Source organism: Oncorhynchus masou, chromosome 21, assembly GCF_036934945.1.
Source record: "Oncorhynchus masou masou isolate Uvic2021 chromosome 21, UVic_Omas_1.1, whole genome shotgun sequence".
In the NCBI taxonomy this organism is placed as follows: Eukaryota; Metazoa; Chordata; class Actinopteri; order Salmoniformes; family Salmonidae; genus Oncorhynchus; species Oncorhynchus masou.
The window spans coordinates 4,975,001-4,991,361 of record NC_088232.1 but is presented as its reverse complement, the minus strand read 5'-3'; the positions used below and the strand labels follow the sequence as shown (position 1 = coordinate 4,991,361).

The following is a 16,361-nucleotide window of genomic DNA, read 5'->3' as shown; positions in this document are numbered from 1 at the left end:
TGATTGTAAAATAAGAATAGAACATGTTTCTAAACACTTCCAAATCAATAAGAATAGAACATGTTTCTAAACACTTCTAAATCAGTAAGAATAGAACATGTTTCTAAACACTTCTAAATCAATAAGAATAGAACATGTTTCTAAACACTTCCAAATCAATAAGAATAGAACATGTTTCTAAACACTTCTAAATCAATAAGAATAGAACATGTTTCTAAACACTTCTAAATCAGTAAGAATAGAACATGTTTCTAAACACTTCTAAATCAATAAGAATAGAACATGTTTCTAAACACTTCTAAATCAATAAGAATAGAACATGTTTCTAAACACTTCTCAATCAATAAGAATAGAACATGTTTCTAAACACTTCTAAATCAATAAGAATAGAACATGTTTCTAAACACTTCTCAATCAATATGAATAGAACATGTTTCTAAACACTTCTAAATCAATAAGAATAGAACATGTTTCTAAACACTTCTCAATCAATAATAATAGAACATGTTTCTAAACACTTCTCAATCAATAAGAATAGAACATGTTTCTAAACACTTCTCAATCAATAAGAATAGAACATGTTTCTAAACACTTCTAAATCAATAAGAATAGAACATGTTTCTAAACACTTCTAAATCAATAAGAATAGAACATGTTTCTAAACACTTCTAAATCAGTAAGAAAAGAACATGTTTCTAAACACTTCTAAATCAATAAGAATAGAACATGTTTCTAAACACTTCTAAATCAATAAGAATAGAACATGTTTCTAAACACTTCTAAATCAATAAGAATAGAACATGTTTCTAAACACTTCTTAATCAATAAGAATAGAACATGTTTCTAAACACTTCTAAATCAATAAGAATAGAACATGTTTCTAAACACTTCTAAATCAGTAAGAATAGAACATGTTTCTAAACACTTCTTAATCAATAAGAATAGAACATGTTTCTAAACACTTCTAAATCAATAAGAATAGAACATGTTTCTAAACACTTCTAAATCAATAAGAATAGAACATGTTTCTAAACACTTCTAAATCAATAAGAATAGAACATGTTTCTAAACACTTCTAAATCAATAAGAATAGAACATGTTTCTAAACACTTCTAAATCAATAAGAATAGAACATGTTTCTAAACACTTCTAAATCAGTAAGAATAGAACATGTTTCTAAACACTTCTCAATCAATAAGAATAGAACATGTTTCTAAACACTTCTAAATCAATAAGAATAGAACATGTTTCTAAACACTTCTAAATCAATAAGAATAGAACATGTTTCTAAACACTTCTAAATCAATAAGAATAGAACATGTTTCTAAACACTTCTAAATCAGTAAGAATAGAACATGTTTCTAAACACTTCTAAATCAATAAGAATAGAACATGTTTCTAAACACTTCTAAATCAATAAGAATAGAACATGTTTCTAAACACTTCTCAATCAATAAGAATAGAACATGTTTCTAAACACTTCTAAATCAATAAGAATAGAACATGTTTCTAAACACTTCTCAATCAATAAGAATAGAACATGTTTCTAAACACTTCTCAATCAATAAGAATAGAACATGTTTCTAAACACTTCTCAATCAATAAGAATAGAACATGTTTCTAAACACTTCTCAATCAATAAGAATATAACATTTTTCTAAACACTTCTAAATCAATAAGAATAGAACATGTTTCTAAACACTTCTAAATCAATAAGAATAGAACATGTTTCTAAACACTTCTCAATCAATAAGAATAGAACATGTTTCTAAACACTTCTCAATCAATAAGAATAGAACATGTTTATAAACACTTCTAAATCAATAAGAATAGAAAATGTTTATAAACACTTCTAAATCAATAAGAATAGAACATGTTTCTAAACACTTCTCAATCAATAAGAATATAACATTTTTCTAAACACTTCTAAATCAATAACAATAGAACATGTTTCTAAACACTTCTCAATCAATAAGAATAGAACATGTTTCTAAACACTTCAAAATCAATAAGAATAGAACATGTTTCTAAACACTTCTAAATCAATAAGAATAGAACATGTTTCTAAACACTTCTAAATCAATAAGAATAGAACATGTTTCTAAACACTTCTAAATCAATAAGAATAGAACATGTTTCTAAACACTTCTCAATCAATAAGAATAGAACATGTTTCTAAACACTTCTAAATCAATAAGAATAGAACATGTTTCTAAACACTTCTCAATCAATAAGAATAGAACATGTTTCTAAACACTTCTAAATCAATAAGAATAGAACATGTTTCTAAACACTTCTAAATCAATGTGGAATATATCATGAGACACGCGATCGTGAATAAGTGAGAAAGTTCCAGAAGTTCAAAAGATCATACCCCCAAGACATGCTATAACGTCCCCCGCTATTGGTAACAGTGAGAGGTTAGCATGTCTTGAGGGCATGATCTTTTGATCTTCTGGAACTTTCTCACTCGTCGTTATTCACGATCGCGTGTCTCGGGGGAGAGAAGAAGACGACTTAATAACTACTGCGTTCTCCTCCTCTCTCATTCAGCATTTACTATGGAGGATGAGGGGGATGGATGTCTGTTGAAGACAAGTAATGAAGGAGTAGCTAAACGTCACTGCCTCCTAACTCTCAATAAGTCTTAATGCTGCACTCTAGTTCCACTGCATATACAGTGGCAAGAAAAAGTACCTGGATTTCTGAATAAATTGGTCTTAAAACTTGACCGGATCTTCATCAACAATAGACAAACACCGTCCGCTGAAACTAATAACACACAGACAATTATACGTTTTCATGTGTTTATTGAACACACTGTGTAAGCATTCACAGTGCAGGGTGGGGAAAGTATGTGAACCCTTGGATTTAATAACTGGTTGACCCTCCTTTGGCAGCAATAACCTCAACCAAACGTTTTCTGTAGTTGCGGATCAGACCTGCACAACGGTCAGGAGGAATTTTGGACCATTCCTCTTTACAACACTGTTTCAGTTCAGCTATATTCTTGGGATGTCTGGTGTGAACTGCTCTCTTGAGGTCAGGCCACAGCATCTCAATCGGGTTGAGGTCAGGTCTCTGACTGGGCCACTCCAGAAGGCCTATTTTCTTCTGTTGAAGCCATTCTGTTGTTGATTTACTGCTGAGTTTTGGGTCGTTGTCCTGTTGCATCACCTAACTTCTGTTGAGCTTCAATTTTTTTTAAATTTTTATTATTATTATTTTTTTACCTTTATTTTACTAGGCAAGTCAGTTAAGAAAGAAATCTTATTTTCAATGATGGCCTAGGAATAGTGGGTTAACTGCCTGTTCAGGGGCAGAACGACAGATTTGTACCTTGTCAGCTCGGGGATTCAAACTTGCAACCTTTCGCTTACTAGACCAACGCTAGTCCAACGCTCTAACCACTAGGCCACTCTAGAATTGGTGGACAGAAAACCTAACATTCTCCTGCAAAATGTCTTGATAAACTTGGGAATTAATTTTTCCGTCGATGATAGCAAGCTGTCCAGGCCCTGAGGCAGCAAAGCAGCCCCAAACCATGATGCTTCCTCCACCATACTTTACAGTTGGGAAGAAGGTTTTGATGTTGGTGTGCTGTGCCTTTTTTTCTCCACACATAGTGTTGTGTTCCTTGCAAAGAACCCAACTGTAGTTTCATCTGTCCACAGAATATCTTGCTAGTAGCGCTGTGGTGCTGTGGAACATCCAGGTGCACTTTTGCAAACTTCAGACATGCAGCAATGTTTTTTTTTGGCTTCTTCCGTGGTGTCATCCCATGAACACCATTCTTGTTTAGTGTTTTACGTATCGTAGACTCGTCAACAGAGATGTTAGCATGTTCCAGAGATTTCTGTATTTAGCTGACACTGTAGGATTCTTCTTAACCTCATTGGGCATTCTGCGCTGTGCTCTTGCAGTCAAGAGGGAGAGTAGCAACAGACTAGCAACAGTGCTGAACTTTCTCCATTTATAGACAATTTATCTTAACGTGGACTGATGAACATCAAGGCTTTTAGAGATACTTTTGTAACCCTTTCCAGCTTAATGCAAGTTAACAATTCATAATCTTGGGTCTTCTGAGATCTCTTTGTTTGAGGCATGGTTCACATCAGGCAATGCTTCTTGTCAATAGCAAACTCAAATTTTGTGAGTGTTTTTTATAGGGCAAGGTAGCTCTAACCAACATCTCCAATCTCGCCTCATTGATCATTGTACTCCAGGTTAGCTGACTCCTGACTCCAATTAGCTTTTGGAGAAGTCATTAGCCTAGGGGTTCCCATACTTTTCCCAACCTACACTGTGAATGTTTCAATTATGTATTCAATATAGACAACAACACACTGTGTGTGTCTACTGTTGTGACTTAGATGATGATCAGATCAAACTTGATGACCAATGTATGCAGAAATCCAGGTAATTCCAATGGGTTCACATACTTTTTCCTGCCACTGTAATAGACTGTCTTAACTGGTGTTCTACTGAGACAGCGTGAGGATATAGTAATGCAAATCAGTGTTGACTGAACACTACACTATACACTCTTTGTTTGAGTTGTTGTGAATAAGCGATTAGATAAGAACATACTGTATGGTATTTGTTTGGGGGGGGGGGGGTTTGTACTGTGATTGTGTACGAGGCAATGCGGTGAGACTGTCCGGGGTCAGAGCGGGGAGCAGTGGGATCCGTCCCGTACTAAACAGTCTAGAATGTTCTGCTGTTCTATCTGGCTGACGTCCCTTCCTCTTTTGGAGGAAGGCATTCTCTTGCTAACGTCTTTACCTTCAGCAGACACAAATGATGCACGGTGGCCCTCACCACCTCTGACGCGCTACTCTGAAACAGGAGAGAACATCTCAAGGACAGAGAGGTGGAACTTTTAAGGACACTGACTCACGTCCCAGCCAACCCCTGCAGGGTTTCAGTTTCAGACTAGGGCTTCAAGGAGCATCCTGCCTTTGTATTTTGGTGTCTGAATACTAAGAAAGAGTGTCTGAAGACTAATAATGAGCCAAAAGGCGTTATTTTCAGGGGAATTAGGCAGCTGTAGGTGCTTCCTTCATAGGGCCAGCCAGAGATAATCAGACACACATTATTGACACAGAAGAAATTAACTATATGATGATGAGTAGAGTAAGTCAGTGTGTGTGTGCGCGCTCACATTTTTTATGTGTGTGTGCAGAGAGTGTCAAGAAACCTGAAAACACACAGCTGGGGTACACCATGCCTGTCACTAAGTCACCACGCTAAACTCTAACTCGACCGCTAAATGAGTGGGGGACACCACGTTAAACTCTAACTCGACCGCTAAATGAGTGGGGGACACCACGCAAAACTCTAACTCGACCGCTAAATGAGTGGGGGACACCACGCTAAACTCTAACTCGACCGCTAAATGAGTGGGGGACACCACGCTAAACTCTAACTCGACCGCTAAATGAGTGGGGGACACCACGCTAAACTCTAACTCGACCGCTAAATGAGTGGGGGACACCACGCTAAACTCTAACTCGACCGCTAAATGAGTGGGGGACACCACGCTAAACTCTAACCCGACCGCTAAATGAGTGGGGACACCACGCTAAACTCTAACTCGACCGCTAAATGAGTGGGGGACACCACGCTAAACTCTAACTCGACCGCTAAATGAGTGGGGGACACCACGCTAAACTCTAACTCGACCGCTAAATGAGTGGGGGACACCACGCTAAACTCTAACTCGACCGCTAAATGAGTGGGGGACACCATGCTAAACTCTAACTCGACCGCTAAATGAGTGGGGGACACCACGCTAAACTCTAACTCGACCGCTAAATGAGTGGGGGACACCACGCTAAACTCTAACTCGATCGCTAAATGAGTGGGGGACACCACGCTAAACTCTAACTCGACAGCTAAATGAGTGGGGGACACCACGCTAAACTCTAACTCGACCGCTAAATGAGTGGGGGACATCACGCTAAACTCTAACTCGACCGCTAAATGATTGGGGGACACCATGCTAAACTCTAACTCGACCGCTAAATGATTGGGGGACACCACGCTAAACTCTAACTCGATCGCTAAATGAGTGGGGGACACCACGCTAAACTCTAACTCGACAGCTAAATGAGTGGGGGACACCACGCTAAACTCTAACCCGACCGCTAAATGAGTGGGGGACACCACGCTAAACTCTAACTCGACCGCTAGATGAGTGGGGGACACCACGCTAAACTCTAACTCGACCGCTAAATGAGTGGGGGACACCACGCTAAACTCTAACTCGACCGCTAAATGATTGGGGGACACCACGCTAAACTCTAACTCGATCGCTAAATGAGTGGGGGACACCACGCTAAACTCTAACTCGACAGCTAAATGAGTGGGGGACACCACGCTAAACTCTAACTCGACAGCTAAATGAGTGGGGGACACCACGCTAAACTCTAACCCAACCGCTAAATGAGTGGGGGACACCACGCTAAACTCTAACTCGACCGCTAAATGAGTGGGGGACACCACGCTAAACTCTAACTCGACAGCTAAATGAGTGGGGGACACCACGCTAAACTCTAACCCGACCGCTAAATGAGTGGGGGACACCACGCTAAACTCTAACTCGACCGCTAGATGAGTGGGGGACACCACGCTAAACTCTTTTAACTCGACAGCTAAATGAGTGGGGGACACCACGCTAAACTCTAACCCAACCGCTAAATGAGTGGGGGACACCACGCTAAACTCTAACTCGACCGCTAAATGAGTGGGGGACACCACGCTAAACTCTAACTCGACCGCTAAATGAGTGGGGGACACCATACTAAACTCTAACTCGACCGCTAAATGAGTGGGGGACACCACGCTAAACTCTAACTCGACCGCTAAATGAGTGGGGGACACCACGCTAAACTCTAACTCGACCGCTAAATGAGTGGGGGACACCACGCTAAACTCTAACTCGACCGCTAAATGAGTGGGGGACACCACGCTAAACTCTAACTCGACCGCTAAATGAGTGGGGGACACCACGCTAAACTCTAACTCTGGCTAATTCATCAGATTTTTCGTTTGAATAACGGACCAGAACCTAATAAAGACGGCTAGCCACAACGGGGGCCCGTTCAGTCTGTCAACGACATCCGCTCCACAATGTTGACTAATTGAGTGAAGCGGAACGACGCCTCAAAACGTACCCCTGCCGAGTTTGTGCTGCAGAGATCGAGGCAGAACAGAACACGAGTTCTGTGTGTGTGAGGAGGGAACATGCATTCTGCTCCGCAATCGACTTCATATCAGGGAATCAGCCGACAAAACAAGATTTGCTTGATAACAATTAAGTAGGTTTTGTGATGTAGGGGTTGAGAGGGGAATGATTAACCAAGCATGATTTCTAAGTTCTCTTTAGGGCTCATATCTTTGCATCGTATAGAGGAGGCTTTGGCCTGTTTCAGTGTTTGGTGTTTGTTTCACACCCGGCTTAAAAGCTAAACAACAACGCGCCCGGCATTTACAACCCTGCTCTGTATCCTCTTGTTAGGACAGAGTGGGAGGGAGTTGGCCAGGCCCTTGTAAAGAGAGGGATGGAGTTGGCCAGGCCCTTGTAAAGAGAGGGATGGAGTTGGCCAGGCCCTTGTAAAGAGAGGGATGGAGAGGAAAGAGGAGACTGAGATCAGATGCTACTTCAGCTGGCTGTTCAAAGCCATATAGACCCGCAGGTTGGAGTCCTCCGTGGTGTGAGAGCTGGGGGAATCATGGATGGACAGACAGCTTCAGAGGTAGAGGAGTGTGTGTGATTGGTGTGTGTGTGTGAGAGAGAAAACGTGTGTGAAAACGTGTGTGTTTCCTTGTAACAATGTCTTTAATCGTCGACCCATATGATGTATTCATGTGTATGTCCACTGTAGGCGTGTGTATTCTTCAGTAGACCTACCGATGTTGCAGTGCTCTCCGGTCCAGCCCTGGTTGCACTCACACTTGCCCTCCTTGCAGACTCCGTTCTTAGTGCACATGGGGTGGCAGGCCTTCTGGTCACAGACCGTACCCGTCCAGCCCTCCTCGCAACGACAGCTGCCCCCGAAACACACGCCGTGGGAGCCGCAGTCCACCACACACACCTCTGTACACACACACACACACACACACACACACACACACACACACACACACACACACACACACACACACACACACACACACACACACACACACACACACACACACACAGAAGGAAATGTTAGTGTCCGTGTGTAATCGCTAGCTAGTTATCTGTGTGTGCTGGGAGCGTCCACTGTGCAAAGTGTTGTCACCCGCTTTGTAGAAGCACATTCATCCATAACAAACAAAACAGACATAAGGTTTCATCTATCTCTGTATCAACTGTAGCCAGGCTTGGTCTCCGTTGGCACAATGCTTCCACTATTGTGTTTTGGGCTGGACAGCGGGTGGAGTCGGGGTCGGGTGGATATGGTTGTCAGCCTGGTATTTCTCAAATAACACCTTGCTACCCTGACGCGTCTGTCCCCCGTGGCTGACACGGTGTAGCATGAAGAGTGTGGGAGGTTTCTAAGGTTCCTGGGTGGGGCACGGTGGTGGGGTTGCGTGGTCCTGTGGTGGGTCTGAGGTGTTGGTGTAATATGGGGTGTGTGTGTTTGTGTGTGTGTGTGTGTGTGTGTGTGCGAGTGGGTGGGTGGGTGGGGGGGCAGAGGTGTGATCATTGAGTATGAACAGTTCAGGCTATGAGAGTGGACATATTGAACTTGACCTCAGACAGGGTTAGAATAGGATAAGGGTAGAGGATGGGTAGACACTGTTAGCCAGCCATCCAGCCAGACACAAGGATTCCCACTGTGCCTGAACCAGAACGACCAAACCAATCAACCACAGATAAATCAATCCTGCTGCAGTGGGGCCCATAGATGGACGCCTGCACACAATCTGGGCTTGTTTGGTACAGACTCCCGACTGATGGAATGTTGTCAGTTGAGATGGAACTGTTTTTGTCTCTGTTCTGTTCTTCAGAGTTTAGACCATTTGAACCAGAAGTGCGCGTTAAAATTCCACCTATCACTTTTAGCTCTGAGTTGAAGTGACACTTGTTTTCCATTATTTTTTGTTGCGGGTTAAGAAGAAGACAGGAACGCCTTTATTGATATGACCTTGAAATATAAACTGAGGGGAGAGGTGTATGAAGGAATTGTTGTTTGCACAAAATATAAGAGAGACACTCAACACTTGACATTAAGCAGACGCTCTTATCCAGAGTGACTCACAGAAGTGAGTGCACTCCCTTTCGTACTGGTCCCCCGGGGGAATCAAACCCACAACCCTGGCATTGCAAGTGCCATGCTCTCCCAACTGAGCCACAGTCAACATTTTTTTTTTGTCTTGTGTCTGTCTTGGCAGGTCTGTACGTACAGACAGACAGTCAGGATTGCAGGCAGCAGATGTCTGGCAGGGTGAAGACTATACTCGGACAGACCCCACCCTGGTTAACTACTGAATACACAGTATCTACATCTTACTGAAATGCTGTCCTGTAGAAACACAACCCAGTAGAATGGATGAGACCTGTGTCAGAGAGTTCAGAACAGATCACTGTAGTAATACTGGAAGAAAATCCTCATACAATGTTAACTACAGTGCTATAGCATGGGTATAGGAATAACAGCATCTGAAATGTTACCACTTCTTGGACTCTTTGCAGGCAGGGACAAATAATCGACCGTAGGACCATTGCTATCAGACAGTGGCTAAGAGAAGCAATTCCGGTTGAAGTCAATGGCAAGATAGAAGACATTGATTGAGCGGAGTTCTCTTAGACGAGCTATCAGTGGCTAGAAGACCAAGAGGTTCCTCTCTGAGTCATTCCAGGTAAGACCACAAGACCAACAGACCCCCGACCGCTCAGTCTTTCTCGGCCTCTAAAGTTCCATCAGCCCCCTGGAGGGGCTTCGCTCAGTGTGGGGCGCCGCTGCCTGTGGCGAGCTGCCATTACCGTTGTGTGTTTGTGAGAGTGAGTGTGTTGTGTGTCAGGAAGTGGTGCTGTTCGTCACTGTCATCGCCGTGGCGCTGGGGCGGTGTGTGTATGGGTATATATGTGCGAGACGTGTCGGGCGCTGTCTGAAGCAGGGAGGAGGGAGGGAGCGGCCTGGAGGGGTGACTAGACTGAGGCTCTGGTCACGTCTGTCTGAAGGTCACCGTGGACAGCTGCAAAAATATTTAGGTTATCTGCGATAGAAAGTGTGAGAATTTAGGTCAATTCTCACGTAGAAATGTCATTGCGAGGAAGGATGTTTGACATGCTTTTGACATTATTATCTTTAAAAAAATAATGTGTGAATCACTCCGCCCACTCTGGAAGGTCGATGCATGTGTAGAGCATATTGTTCCAATACCTATTGAAATGAACAAGATAAAAAAAGGGTACTTTTGACATAAATATTTCTATATTTTCTATTTTTCATATCAGAATCTCCACTAAAAGGAGTCTAATGACTCCAAGATGTTGTCTGTATCATGCACGGTTCACAGATCATACATACAGGTCTAAAAAGGGACTCAAATTTCCACTTCCTCCTGATTTAAAAACAACAACAAGAAAGTGGGAGAAATGTCACAAACATCCGTCCTCCCAATGAAGTTTCTATGAGAACCACCAGAACAAATCAATATTTTCTAACTGTCCTGGTGTGGAATTGCCCTCCATTCTCTCTCTCTGTCTCTCAGTCTCTCTCCTTCTCTCCATCCCTCCCTCTCTGTTCTCTAGTAATTAGCAGTGCAGTCTCATTTAATTTAAACTCGGTGTAATTAACAAACCCCCGGCCCTTGCTCTCCCTCCATCCGTCCTTCTCTTTGCTGGCTGAGCCAGTGTGTTAGAGGCAAATAAACACAGCTTTCTCTCAAATGAAAAATGGATCAGATCGATGTGATCTCTCCTCTCTAAGCCAAGTTAATATAAGAATCACACTGCGGCCTTTATAACAGCATTAGTCAACAAAGCAGCAGTGAAAAGAGAGAGATAAAGAATGAAAGAGAGAGCAATACAGTACAAAGAATATACAGTGGGGCAAAAACGTATTTAGTCAGCCACCAATTGTGCAAGTTCTCCCACTTAAAAAGATGAGAGAGAACTGTAATTTCCATCATAGGTACACTTCAACTATGACAGACAAAATGAGAAAAAAAATCCAGAAAATCACATTGTAGGATTTTTTATGAATTTATTTGCAAATTATGGTGGAAAATAATTATTTGGTCAATAACAAAAGTTTATCTCAATACTTTGTTATATATCCTTTGTTGGCAATGACAGAGGGGCTAACGTTTTCTGTAAGTCTTCACAAGGTTTTCACACACTGTTGCTGGTATTTTGGCCCATTCCTCCATGCAGATCTCCTCTAGAGCAGTGATGTTTTGGGGCTGTTGCTGGGCAACACGGACGTTCAACTCCCTCCAAAGATTTTCTATGGGGTTGAGATCTGGAGACTGGCTAGGCCACTCCAGGACCTTGAAATGCTTCTTATGAAGCCACTCCTTTGTTGCCTGGGCAGTGTGTTTGGGATCATTGTCATGCTGAAAGACCCAGCCACGTTTCATTTTCAATGCCCTGCTGATGGAAGGAGGTTTTCACTCAAAATCTCACGATACATGGCCTCATTCATTCTTTCCTTTACACGGATCAGTCATCCTGGTCCCTTTGCAGAAAAACAGCCCCAAAGCATGATGTTTCCACCCCCATGCTTCACAGTAGGTATGGTGTTCTTTGGATGCAACTCAGCATTCTTTGTCCTCCAAACACGACAAGTTGAGTTTTTACCAAAAAGTTCTATTTTGGTTTCATCTAACCAGAGGATAATTCTCCAAATCTTCTTCTGGATCATCCAATGCTCTCCAGCAAACTTCAGACGGGCCTGGACATGTACTGGCTGAAAAAGGGGGACAAGTCTGGCACTGCAGGATTTGAGTCCCTGGCGGCGTAGTGTTTTACTGATGGTAGGCTTTGTTACTTTGGTCCCAGCTCTCTGCAGGTCATTCACAAGGTCCCCCCGTGTGGTTCTGGGATTTTTGCTCACCGTTCTTGTCATCATTTTGACCCCACGGGGTGAGATCTTGCGTGGAGCCCCAGATCGAGGGAGATTGTCAGTGGTCTTGTATGTCTTCCATTTCCTAATAAATGCTCCCACAGTTGATTTCTTCAAACCAAGCTGCTTACCTATTGCAGATTCAGTCTTCCCAACCTGGTGCAGGTCTACAATTTTGTTTCTGGTGTCCTTTGACAGCTCTTTGGTCTTGGCCATAGTGGCGTTTGGAGTGTGACTGTTTGAGGTTGTGGACAGGTGTCTTTATACTGATAACAAGTTCAAACAGGTGCCATTAATACAGATAATGAGTGGAGGACAGAGGAGCCTCTTAAAGAAGAAGTTACAGGTCTGTGAGAGCCAGAAATCTTGCTTGTTTGTAGGTGACCAAATACTTATTTTCCACCGTAATTTGCAAATAAATTCATAAAAATTCCTACAATGTGATTTTCTGGATTTTGTTTTCTCATTTTGTCTGTCATAGTTGAAGTGTACCTATGATGGAAATTACAGGCCTCTTTCATCTTTTTAAGTGGGAGAACTTGCACAATTGGTGGCTGACTAAATACTTTTTTGCCCCACTGTAGATGGGAAGGCCATGGCACAACTGTGTGAGAGAAGCTCTGTGAATGTGAATGACATCTTTACTAGACATCCAGCTATCTCCACGTAGTGAATGAGTAGTAGCTAACAAATGACAGGCTAGCATGCTAATGTTCAAACAACATACCAAATGTAATACTGCTAAGTTAATGAGAGGCTAACATGCTAATGTGCTAACAATGTACCAAATGTAGTACTGCTGAGTTAATGAGACGCTAACATGCTAATGTGTTAACAACATAACAAATTTAATACTGCTGAGTTAATTTGAGGCTAGCATGCTAATGTGCTAATAACGTACCAAAAATGTAGTACTTCTGAGTGAAGGCTAGCATGCTAACAACTAATAACCTTTACCAAAATTCAAACAACGTGCTCACACCAACAACGTACCGACAGAGCAGTCGGGGCCGGTCCAGTTGGTGTCGCAGGTGCAGGTGCCGCTTTCGCTTTGGTAGGTGCCGTGGCCGGAGCACTGGTCGGGGCACATGGTCTTGAGGGTCTCACAGTTGGTGCCCCCCCAGCCCGGGCTACAGTGGCACTCCCCATGGATACACACACCATGGGCCGAACAGCCAGGGTCCAGGCAGTCCACTGGAGGGAGGAGGGGAAGGAGAGAGAGGTTGATTTGTTGCAATCAATTCCCAACCAACTGCTGTCACTTTGGATTGTTGCACAGAACAAATGTAAACATACAGTACACAAACACTCACCGTGGAACAGAGGAATTGTGTTTGTGTGTGTGTCAGTGTGTGTATGTGACCGATGTGAAATGGCTAGCTAGTTAGCGGTGGTGCGCACTAATAGCGTTTCAATCGGTGACATCACACGCTCTGAGACCTTGAAGTAGTTGTTCCCTTTGCTCTGCAAGGGCCGTGGCATTTGTGGAGCGATGGGTAACGATGCTTCGAGTGTGGCTGTTGTTGATGTGTGCAGAGGGTCCCTGGTTTGAGCCCAGGTAGGGGCAAGGAGAGGGACGGAAGCTATACTGTTACATGTATACTATCTTTGATTTGTGAGTGTCTACAGCTCAGCGTTCAACACCATAAGTTAAGGACCCTGGGACTAAACACCTCCCTCTGCAACTGGATCCTGGACTTCCTGACAGGCCTCCCCCAGGTGATAAGGGTAGCAACAACACATCTGCCACGCTGATCCTCAAGACTGGAGCCCCTCAGGGGTGCGTGCTTAGTTCCCTCTTGTACTCCCTGTTCACCCACGACTGCGTGGCAAGGTACAACTCCAACACCATCATTAAGTTTGCTGATGACACAACAGTGGGAGGCCTGATCACCGACAACGATGAGACAACAACCTCTCCCTTAATGTGAGCAAGACAAAGGTGCTGATCCTGGACTATAGGAAAAGGGGGGCTAAACAGGCCCCCATTACAGGCAGGTCGAGAGTTTCAAGCTCCTTGTTATCTACATCACCAACAAACTATTATGGTACAAACACATCAAGACAGTTGTGAAGAGGGCACGACAACATACTTTCCCCCTCAGGAGACTAAAAACATTTGGCATGGGTCCCCCGATCCTCACCTGTTGTATTGTGCGCATGTGACAAATAAAATGTGATTTGGTTTGTCTGTTGATTCCCAGCAAGTTGCCTGGAGCTGATGCTTGTTGAGCTGCAGTTATTTCCCTCTGCTGTCTCAGTGATGATGGGTCTTAATCTGTCCACTGACTACTGACAGGGTCACAGACCTCACAATAACATTCACTGCAAACTAATTGCATTAGCGTCGGTTTGTGGTGTGTGTGTGTGTGTGTGTGTGTGTGTGTGTGTGTGTGTGTGTGTGTGTGTGTCAATAGGAGGTTGGCAGAGATACATTTTATTGAGCAGCGAAGATGAGATTTTCTCCCATAGGGAAGTGCAATAATTGGATCTAATGTACAGACAGAGCTAGCCTTCTGATTGGTTGTTTTGTAGGCTAGCGTGGCAGGTACATGCCAGGATAATTTAGCAAATCTAATATTCTCCATTCTCTGTCAGTGTGTGTGTGTGGTGCATGTGTGCGTGCGTGTGTGAGAGCGAGTCAGTGTGTGTGTCACAGGCCACGCATCGATGGGGACAGCAATGTAATTACTTGCTCTGTGAAGTAGAGAGAAGCAATTGTTTCTGTAATACTGAACTATTGGCTGGCGGTAACGATTATGATGGTGAATGCTGAGCAATCACACACTGACTGGCTGACAAGGAAGGAAGAGTGGAAGAGGATGTGTCTGAACACACACACACACCGAGGAGAGAAGGACAAGGACCGTGCAAATCAAAAGATCCCTCTTAAACAGGACTGATCTCTTACCTTCTTCACAGTTGTCTCCCTTGTATCCGGTGTTGCAGGCACAGATGCCCATGATACAGATGCCGTGTCCCCCACAGTGGATGTCTATGCACTGGTTGCTGGGCACGTCACACTCGGTCCCCTTCCAGCCACTGAAGCACAGGCAGCGACCTCTGGAGTACTGGCCGTTACCACTGCACAGCACGGGGCACGAAGCTGCAATGGGACACAGAGGGACGATGTTGGTATATACAGCGTGTATGTGCATGAATACACACACGAGCATACACATACAGTGTGCACACTCACACATGCATGGCAACATAGTCTCATGAGATAGATGTTCCATTTAAACGATTTTGCAATATTGCAAATACGTGTTTTTTTGTTGGAGTAAAATAATGCATATACATGAAGTCACCAGGTTAATAGATAAATATATACAGGGTATCACTAGGTTAATAGAGATATGTATATATATATATATATATATAGGGTATCACCAGGTTAATAGAGAGATATATATATAGGGTATCACCAGGTTAATAAGGGATATACAGGGTATCACTAGGTTAATAGATATATATATATATACAGGGTATCACCAGGTTAATAGAGATATATACAGGGTATCACCAGGTTAATAAGATATATACAGGGTATCACCAGGTTAAGAGAGATATATACAGGGTTTCACCAGCTTAATAAGATATATACAGGGTATCACCAGGTTAAGAGAGATATATACAGGGTATCACCAGGTTAATAAGATATATACAGGGTATCACCAGGTTAAGAGAGATATATACAGGGTATCACCAGCTTAATAAGATATATACAGGGTATCACCAGGTTAAGAGAGATATATACAGGGTATCACCAGGTTAAGAGAGATATATACAGGGTATCACCAGGTTAACAAGATATATACAGGGTATCACCAGGTTAAGAGAGATATATACAGGGTATCACCAGGTTAATAAGATATATACAGGGTATCACCAGGTTAAGAGAGATATATACAGGGTATCACCAGCTTAATAAGATATATACAGGGTATCACCAGGTTAAGAGAGATATATACAGGGTATCACCAGGTTAAGAGAGATATATACAGGGTATCACCAGGTTAACAAGATATATACAGGGTATCACCAGGTTAAGAGAGATATATACAGGGTATCACCAGGTTAATAAGATATATACAGGGTATCACCAGGTTAATAAGATACATACAGGGTATCACCAGGTTAAGAGAGATATATACAGGGTATCACCAGGTTAAGAGAGATATATACAGGGTATCACCAGGTTAAGAGAGATATATACAGGGTATCACCAGGTTAAGAGAGATATATACAGGGTATCACCAGGTTAATAAGATATATACAGGGTATCACCAGGTG

At 42.8% G+C, this 16,361-nt stretch overlaps 1 protein-coding gene across 2 annotated transcripts in view; it reads right to left on the bottom strand.

Annotated features, from left to right (window-relative positions):
* The window catches only part of LOC135507602 (teneurin-3-like), a 462,717-nt gene that overhangs the window by 90,623 nt on the left and 355,733 nt on the right, over nucleotides 1–16,361 (bottom strand). For both annotated transcript variants that reach the window (XM_064927148.1, XM_064927149.1), the window contains 3 exons: nucleotides 14,977–15,171; nucleotides 13,059–13,259; nucleotides 7,916–8,101 (listed from right to left, as the gene is read on the bottom strand). In XM_064927148.1, coding sequence (XP_064783220.1) covers nucleotides 7,916–8,101; nucleotides 13,059–13,259; nucleotides 14,977–15,171 — 582 coding nt within the window. The remainder of the gene's footprint in view (nucleotides 1–7,915; nucleotides 8,102–13,058; nucleotides 13,260–14,976; nucleotides 15,172–16,361) is intronic.